The following is a 10,000-nucleotide window of genomic DNA, read 5'->3' on the forward strand; positions in this document are numbered from 1 at the left end:
AGAGCCCAGAGATTGTAAATAAAGCATCTCTCATGAATTTCTCAATCTTACGTAATGGGAAAATGCAACTTTCACACAGACACAGTTTTGTTAATAGTCTACTCTAAACTGGCGCCCGGGTCTCGGTTTGAATGTGTGGTTGTCGGATCTTGAAAACCATGAGCTGTCCTTGTAATAGGTGCGTTGATCAACAGAAAACAATTATTATTCACATCATATCAATTACGTTAAGCTACAATATATTTAAAATCCAGGAGCTATTTTAAAGTAGACAGATTAAAGTAAGAATGCAGCGAGATAGCTAAATAGTGTAACGTAACCTAACCTAAGCAAACTTTAAGCTAATCCACAAAGAGGACACGAGTTCTTAGGATCAGTAACCAGGACAGAACCAGAAATAATGGGTCTAAGCTTGAAAATTCAGGTTTAGGAAGGATATGGGATGGAACTGGCTTTCTAACGGAGTGGTTGATGAATGGAATGGACTCAGTAATCATGTTGTTGGTGGTGAGTCAATAGGAAGCTTTAAAAGATTAGATGAATTTATGGACGGGGATGATAGATGAAATTAAGTAGCTTTGTTCATACAGGGCCTGACAACACAGCCTCTTGCAGCTTCCCTCTTTTTCTTGTTCCTAACCTAACCTAACCTAACCTAACCTAACTTAACTTGTCCTGAAACAATGGAAAGCCAGGTGACATGACAAGAAGTAAGACAAACAGCCTCGTTACGTCACTATTGTTTACACGGTGTTGGACAGGCGGCGGGTTAGCAGTGAGGGCGTGTGGAGGTGTGGTGGGCGTGTGGGCGTGACAGAGAGAGAGGAAGTGTTGTGTTTAGAGTTTGGTGCACCGATGACTGGGCGGGGCGACGATGTGTGTGTGTGTGTGTGTGTGTGTGTGTGTGTGTGTGTGTGTGTGTGTGTGTGTGTGTGTGTGTGTGTGAGAGAGAGAGAGAGAGAGAGAGAGAGAGAGAGAGAGAGAGAGAGAGAGAGAGAGAGAGATCCTGGCGGTGTTTCTATCTCTAACACACTTTCCCATTGCAGGGGGCGGTAGTAGGAGTGTGGGCGCGGTGAGAGCGTCCAACCAGTGACGCCCGCACCCGCCGCGCCCCCCAGCCATGCCGGGGGGCAGGAGGGGGCTCGTTGCCCCCCAGAACACCTTCCTGGAAAACATCATTCGCAGATCGTCTTCTCAACGTAAGTACTTATTTCTTGTTCTATTGGGAGGGAGGGGAGGAGGGAGGGGGAGGGAGGGAGAGGAGAGGAATTGTCTGGGAGAGGGAGAGGAGTGGTGGGAAGGAGAGGGAGAGGGGGATGTGTTCAAGTTCTATAGGGGGAGGGACGTGGTGGAGTGGGGAGTGGTGGGGAAGAGAGGGAGGGGAAAGTGTTCAAGTAAATGGGGTGGTCTTTATGCAGTGGGGTAGGGAGGGGCGGTGTCTGGGTGAGTGAGGGGCGGGAGCCAAAGGGGGAGGACAGGGGTGGCTGTGGTTTGGGTGGGTGAGGGGAGACTGTTGTGGGAGTTAAGGGGAGAGGAAGGGGTCTGAGACTGGAGACTGGGTGAAAGGTTAAGTGGTGGAGGGGAAGCGGGAAGGGGTGGAGGCAATACGGTAAGACAGTGTAGCTAGGGATGCTGAGGGGCGGGGCGGGGCGGGGCGGTGTGGTGCGGGGCGGGGCAGGCGTGGCGGGGCGGGGCACAAAGGATGCAGGCTGCCACACTCTCTCTCTCTTGACGACGGAGTTACACAAGTGCAGTTCAGCTTTATCGTGTGGCGGCGCAGCGGCAGGTCACACTGCTCCCGTATTCCCCAACGCTCTGCTCTCACCATGACTGTATCCCAAGGCCATACAGATGATTAGCCAGGCTCTAGACACTGTTTCTCCTGTTATTAACGTAGAAATTCTGTTAATCTCTCACTAGAACCGTCAACGCTCTTCTCTCTCACCAAGACTATTTCCCAAGGCCATAGAGATGATTAGTCAGGCTTTCAACATTGTTTCTCCCGTTAATAATGTAGATATTCTGTTAATCTGTTACTAGAACTGTCACAACATCCTTAAAAGCTCTCTGTTTTCTCCGTACGACTGTTTTCTAAAGCCACAGAGATGATTAGCTGGGCTCTCAACAGTTTCTCTCATTAGTGATGTAGAAATATTGTTAATCTGTCAATAGAACCATCAAAACATCCTTAAAACGCTCTGTTCTCTCCACACGACTGTTTTCCAAGGCCGCAGAGATGAATAACGGGGTTCTCAAGACTTTCTCCTGTTAGTGATGTAGAAATCTTATGAATTTGTCACTAGAATCGTCAAAACACCTTTAAAAACGCTCTGCTCTCTCACCAGGACTGTTTTCTAAGGCCACAGAGACGATTAGCCGGCTTCTCAAGACTGCTTCTCCATTTAGTGATGTAGAGATCTTGTTAATCTGTCACTAGAACCATAAAAAAAAAACACTCTTGAGAACTAGTGTCACTTTAACTAGAGCCTTTGGATAGCAGTGGAGGTGAAGAGCAAATGTATATTAAAATGCATATCGCACACACACACACACACACACACACACACACACACGGGGTCGGGGGCGTCGTATTGGCCGAAAAACGGGTGTAGGAGGGTGAAGGGGGGGTCGCCGCGCCCTGGACTGGCATCTTGGAGGCAGCGCGAGGGCCCTGGAGGAGGTGGAGAGGAGCCCTAAGAAGCGGGAAGAGGCTGCAGCTCAATAAGTTTCATCATCACAACGACACTCACCACCACTCACCGCCTCTTACTGCCTCTCATCCCCACCGTGTTATTGATAGCGCGCCACACCACCTCACCACCTCACCACCACCTCACCACTACGCCTCTCCCCCACCCAAGGCCGCTGGGGAGACAAGGGTTCAGAAACGCTCTTCTCCCTCACCAAGACTATTTTCCAGGGCCACAGAGATGATTAGCGGGTTTTCAACAGTGTTTCTCCAGCTAATAATGTAAAAATTTTGTCATTCTGCCTCCAAAACTGCAAAAGCTTGTTTAAAAACGCTCTTCTCTTTCACCACGACTATTTTCCAAGGCCACAGAGATAATTATCGGGATCATCTAGAGTGTTTTTCTAGTTAATGATGTAGAAATCTTGTCACTTTGCCTCTAGAACAGTAAAACTTGCTTAAAAACGCTCTTCTCTCACCACGACTATTTTCCAAGGCCACAGTGATGAGTGTTTCTCCAATTAATAATGTAGAAATCTTGTCACTCTGCCTATAAAACCATAAAAACACCTAAAGAAACTCGTGTCAATTTAGAGAAAATCTTTTGAAGTGGAGGTGAAGCACAGAAGAGATTGAGAATACGGGACAAGGAAGGAACAGAGAGAGGCATAATAGTAGACAGCAGGAAAGGAGGAATAGAGACAAGTAGGGAAGGTATAGGAGAAGAAACAAGAGAGGAAGGAAGGAAGAGATAAGATAACAGAAGAAAATGTCAAGTATATATAAGGAAATGGAGAAGCAAATGAGTTAAAGGAGAGAAAGAAAAGCAGAAGGGTAGGAAGAGAGGATAAGAGGAGAAACAAGGAGATGAAGAAGGAAGGAAGGACGTGATAAGATAACAGAAGAAAATGTCAAGTATATATAAGGAAATGGAGAAGCAAATGAGTTAAAGGAGAGAAAGAAAAGCAGAAGGGTAGGAAGAGAGGATAAGAGGAGAAACAAGGAGATGAAGAAGGAAGGAAGGACGTGATAAGATAATAGAAAAAAAATGTTAAATATGTAAATTAAGAAGGAAAATGAGAGAAATTAACAAGGAGGAGACAGGAAGGAAGAAAGGATAGGATATATGCAGAGAAAACAACAATTATAAAGGATCTCAAAGGATGATAAACAGCAACACATCCTTAAGTCCTTCCTGTGTTACTTGCATACACTTCTAAAGGATGTAGGACACTGCAGTGGAGGGAGGGAGGAGGGGGAGGGGATGGAGGATGAGTAAGCAGTATTTTAAGGAAAGGGAGTGAAAGTATGTTGTATGTTGCGTCACTAGAACCACCAACACACACACACACACACACACACACACACACACACACACACACACTCTCTCTCTCTCTCTCTCTCTCTTAAATATGAAGTCGAGTTTCTATTTCCCTATCATTTATTTCCCTACTCATAATTTTTTCCCTATTTTTCTTTTTATTTTCTTCCTATTTATCAAACATCAACTCTCTCCCTAAATAATCTATCTCCTTTTTTATTCTCGAGTAGTTTATTTAATTCCTTTCCATTTCTCAAACCTTATTTTCATTTTTTTCATTCTTTTAATCCTTCCCATCTCTCTTACGTACAACAAATCCTGCTATTCTTTTTTCTTTTTTCTATCTCCTCTCTTTCACTCATCTCCCATATATTCTGTCCTCTCTCTCTCTCTCTCTCTCTCTCTCTCTCTCTCTCTCTCGTACGTTCATTTTTCCAAACAACATGACCAGTGGTTCCTTTCCCCCACCCCAGGAGTGACCAGCAGGCAACCCCAAAGGGAATGTGTGTGTGTGTGTGTGTGTGTGTGTGTGTGTGTGTGTGTGTGTGTGTGTGTGTGTGTGTGTGTGTGTGTGTATGTGTGTGTCACGAGAACAGCACGACGACACAACAGATAGATGGCAATAACACCCACATCCCCAAACACACACACACACACACACACACACACACACACACACACACACACACACACACACACACACGTCCATTAGGAAAGGCAGTGGGCGTGTACATTAAGAAGGATGATAGAAGTGTGTGTGTGTGTGTGTGTGTGTGTGTGTGTGTGTGTGTACGTAGATGTATATCCCACCGCTGCCACCAATGTATAGCGGCTCTTTATATGTGTGTGTGTGTGTGTGTGTGTGTGTGTGTGTGTGTGTGTGTGTGTGTGTGTGTGTGTGTGTGTGTGTGTGTGTGTCGTCCCTAACACACTCTACACCTTTCCTTCCATTAAGAGCTCAGAGTGGGCCTAGGCGAGGCGAGGCGAGGCGAATTGTAGGTGTATGTGAAGTGTAGCATGGTGAAAATATCACTACTCTATGAAACACTTACTCAATACCTGACAGACCAACAGACACACAGACACACAGACAGAAAAAGAGACAGACAGAGACAAACAGACACACACAACATAAACAGACCAACAGACACACAGACAGACAGACAAGAGGGAGCCGTAACTGTCCCAAATATCGTGGCGTAGTGAAAGGCGTGTGGCGGTAAGATGGGCGCGGCAGGTGATGGGCTGATGGGTTGATGGCTTGATGGGAGAGGGCAGATAAATTACACCAATTCTGAAAGGCACGCTGGTTTCTTTTATGATCTATACTCTTCTTCTTCTTCTTCTTCTTCTTCTTCTTCTTCTTCTTCTTCTTCTTCTTCTTCTTCTCCTTTTTTTTCTTCTTCTCTTTCTCCTCTTCGAATTTTTCTCCTCGTCTTTTTTTTTTATCTTCTTCTTCCTCATCTTCGTCGATTTTTTCCTCCTCCTCCTCCTCCTCCTCCTCCTCCTCCTCCTCCTCCTCCTCCTCCTCCTCCTCCTCCTCCTCCTCCTCCTCCTCCTCCTCCTCGTCATGCCTTTAGTGACTTTTCATGTCTCGTAAGTCACCGCAAGGAAGAGGAAAAAAGAGGAAGAAGAAGAAGAAGAAGAAGAAGAAGAAGAGGAGGAGGAGGAGGAGGAGGAGGAGGAGGAGGAGGAGGAGGAGGAGGAGGAGGAGGAGATTCATTTCGTTAATCACTAAAGTTTTCGCCACTGTTATGTTGTATGTCACCACCACCATCACCACCACCACCACCACCACCACCACCACTACCACCACTACTACTACCACCACCACCACTACCACAGCCATTCCTATATTCAGAGTTAGGTTTGGGTAATGAAAAATTGTCTTTATAGCCTTTTTATGCCCCTGACTTGAGCTCTAGAAGGAGGAGGAGGAGGAGGAGGAAAAGGAGGAGGAGGAGGAGGAGGAGGAGGAGGAGGAGGAGGAGGAGGAGGAGGAGGAAGAGGAGGAGGAGGAGGAGGAGGAGGAGAACAAAAGATCAATGTTAGAAGGAAGGACAGCAAAAGGACAAAAAATGAAAGATTAACTAAAAGGAAAGAGAAGAAAAAGAAAGAAGAAAAGAATATGTGAACGATAGATGAATAGAAATAAATAAACAAGAGGTAAAGAAAGAAAAGGAGACAAAACATAAAGAATAAACAAAGGAATAAGAGACAACAGATGAAAAAGAGACAAAAAAGAAAAAAAGATGAAAAGAGAAAAAAGAGAAAGAAGAGAGAGAGAGAGAGAGAGAGAGAGAGAGAGAGAGAGAGAGAGAGAGAGAGAGAGAGAGAGAGAGAAGCGACAGTGTGTGTGTGTGTGTGTGTGTGTGTGTGTGTGTGTGTGTGTGTGTGTGTGTGTGTGTGTGTGTGTGTGTGTGTGTGTGTGTGTGTGGGAGGGTGGGAGGAAAAACGAAAGGAGATAAAAGAGAAGCTAATTAAGAATATTTCCTTTTATAATGATCGCGAGTTGTAATATGCAAATCATTAAGTCTTATTTACCTTTACCTGGAGAGAGAGAGAGAGAGAGAGAGAGAGAGAGAGAGAGAGAGAGAGAGAGAGAGAGAGAGAGAGAGAGAGAGAGAGAGAGAGAGAGAGAGAGAGAGAGAGAGAGAGAGAGAGAGAGAGAGAGAGAGAGAGAGAGAGAGAGAGAGAGAGAGAGAGAGAGATACCTTTTCAGCACTCTCTATTTTTCTTACCTATTTGTGTCTAATTTTTCACCTTACCACGCCAATAATGACTTGCAAGACACAGGAGGGGAGGAATCGATATATCTGAAGGCGCCCGGCTCTCTCTCTCTCTCTCTCTCTCTCTCTCTCTCTCTCTCTCTCTCTCTCTCTCTCTCTCTTTGCAAATCCTCTCTCCACTCTCTCTCTATCTGTGTGTGTGTGTGTGTGTGTGTGTGTGTGTGTGTGTGTGTGTGTGTGTGTGTGAGCTGTTATGTAAACTGTGGAGGAGGAGGAGGAGGAGGAGGAGGAGGAGGAGGAGGAGGAGGAGGAGGAAAAAAGTCACAAGGAAAACGATGATAAACAGAAGGAGGAAGAGAAGGAAGACCACAAAGAAGAAGAGGAGGAAGAGGAGGAGGATGAGGATGAGGAGAAGGAGGAGGAGGAGGAGGAGGAAGAGGAGGAGGAGGAAAAGAAGAAGCAAATAATGACAAAAAAAGATGACAATAATGAGGACGAAGATGACAAAGTGACATGAGAAAAGAGCAAGGAGGAGGAGGAGGAGGAGGAGGAGGAGGAGGAGGAGGAGGAGGAGGAGGAGGAGGAGGAGGAGGAGGAGGAGGAGGAGGAGGAGGAAGAAGAAGATGAGGAGGAGGAAGAGGAAGAGGAGGAGGAGGAGGAGGAGGAGGAGGAGGAGGAGGAGGAGGAGGAGGAGGAGGAGGAGGAGGAGGAGGAGGAGGAGGAGGAGGAGGAGAAGGAGGAGGAGGAGTCTTAACATAATAAGCCGTGTAAACTTAGAGGATAAAGTTGAGGACATGAGGAGAGTCAGAACACAGGAGGAGGAGGAGGAGGAGGAGGAGGAGGAGGAGGAGGAAGAAGAAGAAAATAGAAGTATTAGAAAGATGAAGAAGAATAACATCACTTCTCTCTCAAATAACAACAAACAACAACAACAACAACAACAACAAACATACTAAACTTAAAAAAAAACACACACACAAAAAATATTAAGAACACAAAGAAAAAACAAAACATTACAAGTACCTAACAAACCTCATAATATTCCCTTTCCTTTTATTTATTTTCTCAATAGCTAATTATTCCAGTAACCTCAAAAAACAACCTTATGAAACAGCCAAACTTTTAACCCCTTCAATATCAAGACGCGTTTCCATATTCATTCTGGTTACTATTTTGTGATCTAAAGCTTCAGAAACTTATGTGGGGAATTAAAATAGTGAAGACTGTGGCCATTAATCTTCTGACCTCCATAGACCCTTCCTAATGCCAATAAAATGATTTAATGGTACACAAATCTCATTCTGCTTATTGTTTGGTGATTTTCTACAGCTTCAGAAATTTAAGTGGGGGGTTAAAATCGTGAAGACTGTGGCCATTTATCTTCTGACTTCCACAGACCTTTCCAAATGTCAATAAAATGGTCTAATCGTACACAAAAACTCAAGGTAGAAATGTGTCCCAGTACTAAAGAAGTTAAAATAGTGAAGACTGTGGCTATTAACCTTCTGACCTCCATAGACCCTTGCTAATGTCAATAAAATGGTCTAATCATACACAAAACTCAAGGTAAAACTATGTCCCAGTACTGAAGAAGTTAAAATTGTGAAGACTGTGGCTATTAACCTTCCGACCTCCATAGACCCTTGCTAATGTCAATAAAATGGTCCAATCGTACACAAATCTCAAGGTAAAAATATGTCCCAGTACTGAAAAGGTTAAAATATGTAGTGAAGACTGTAGCCATTAACTTTCTGACCTCCATAGACCCTTGCTAATGCCAATAAAATGGTCTAATCATACATAAATCTCAAGCTAAAAATATGTCCCAGTACTGAAGAGGTTAAGACATCAAATCACAGACAGAGAGAGAGAGAGAGGAGAAAACCTGCAAAATTTTTCCTGTTTACTCCATCAACTTGCTTCTATTCTGCCTTTCCTTCACCGTCACCTGAGACTTATCATCACTCTCACCTCTCACGGAAGGAGGGAAGGGTGGAGACAGCAAGAAGAGGGAGAGGAGGGAGAGAGGAGGGAGAGAGGGAGAGGAAGGTAAGATAAGATAGTGATATAAAAGAGGAGAGAGGAGAACATGACAGGGTTGTGAAAGGAAACGTAAAGAGGTGACGACGGTGAGAGAGAGAGAGAGAGAGAGAGAGAGAGAGAGAGAGAGAGAGAGAGAGAGAGAGAGAGAGAGAGAGAGAGAGAGAGAGAGAGAGAGAGAGAGAGAGAGAGAGAGAGAGAGAGAGAGAGAGAGAGAGAGAGAGAGAGAGAGAGAGAGAGAGAGAGAGAGAGAGAGAGAGAGAGAGAGAGAGAGAGAGAGAGAGAGAGAGAGAGAGAGAGAGAGAGAGAGAGAGAGAGAGAGAGAGAGAGAGAGAGAGAGAGAGAGAGAGAGAGAGAGAGAGAGAGAGAGAGAGAGAGAGAGAGAGAGAGAGAGAGAGAGAGAGAGAGAGAGAGAGAGAGAGAGAGAGAGAGAGAGAGAGAGACCTATAGTTACAGTGAAGGAGGAAGGTGTAATGAAGACAATTAAAGATTCAAATAAAGTCAACACACACACACGCACACGCACACATACACATACACACACACACACACACACACACACACACACACACACACACACACACACACACACATATCTTCTGTTAGTCTCGTTAAGTAATGCAAGAGTTATTATTACTTGAAGAGATAGAAGATGCTCAACTGAGAAGAGGAGATGAAGAGGAGGAGGAGGAGGAGGAGGAGGAGGAGGAGGAGGAGGAGGAGGAGGAGGAGGAGGAGGAGGAGGAGGAGGAGGAGGAAAAAAGAAATGATTGGGATGAAAATTGAGTTAAAAAAGAAAAGCAAAAGTGGAGAAAAAAAAACAAGAGGAAAAATCAAATAGAATAATAGACAATAAAAATATTCACTGCATCAAAACAAAACAATTTATCACTCTCTCTCTCTCTCTCTCTCTCTCTCTCTCTCTCTCTCTCTCTCTCTCTCTACGTGACTAATCCCTCCCATTCCCTCCACTTACTCTCTTTTCCTCTCCCAAATCCTTTACATTTTTCTCCCTCTCTTCCTCTCCTCACTCCTCTTTTCCTCTTTTCCCTCCTCCTCCTCCTCTTCTTCCTCCATCGTACTAGAAGTTTTGTATTCGAGTAGTTACTCTTCCTCCTCCTCCTCCTGCTCCTCTTCCTCCTCCTCTTCTTCCAACATCATCCTTTATTTGTCTATCTAATTCCACTTTATTCCTTATTTCTCTTCCATTTCCTTCGTTAC

The 10,000-nt window shown here is 44.8% G+C and overlaps 1 protein-coding gene across 1 annotated transcript in view; it reads left to right on the top strand.

Annotated features, from left to right (window-relative positions):
• The window catches only part of LOC123507319 (potassium voltage-gated channel protein eag-like), a 157,939-nt gene that overhangs the window by 10,109 nt on the left and 137,830 nt on the right, over positions 1-10,000 (top strand). Inside the window, 1 exon segment of the mRNA XM_045260079.1 lies at positions 1,047-1,199. Within this exon segment, the coding sequence (XP_045116014.1) occupies positions 1,121-1,199 (79 nt within the window). The 5' untranslated portion in view covers positions 1,047-1,120.

The sequence above is a fragment of the Portunus trituberculatus genome, chromosome 22 (assembly GCF_017591435.1).
Source record: "Portunus trituberculatus isolate SZX2019 chromosome 22, ASM1759143v1, whole genome shotgun sequence".
In the NCBI taxonomy this organism is placed as follows: Eukaryota; Metazoa; Arthropoda; class Malacostraca; order Decapoda; family Portunidae; genus Portunus; species Portunus trituberculatus.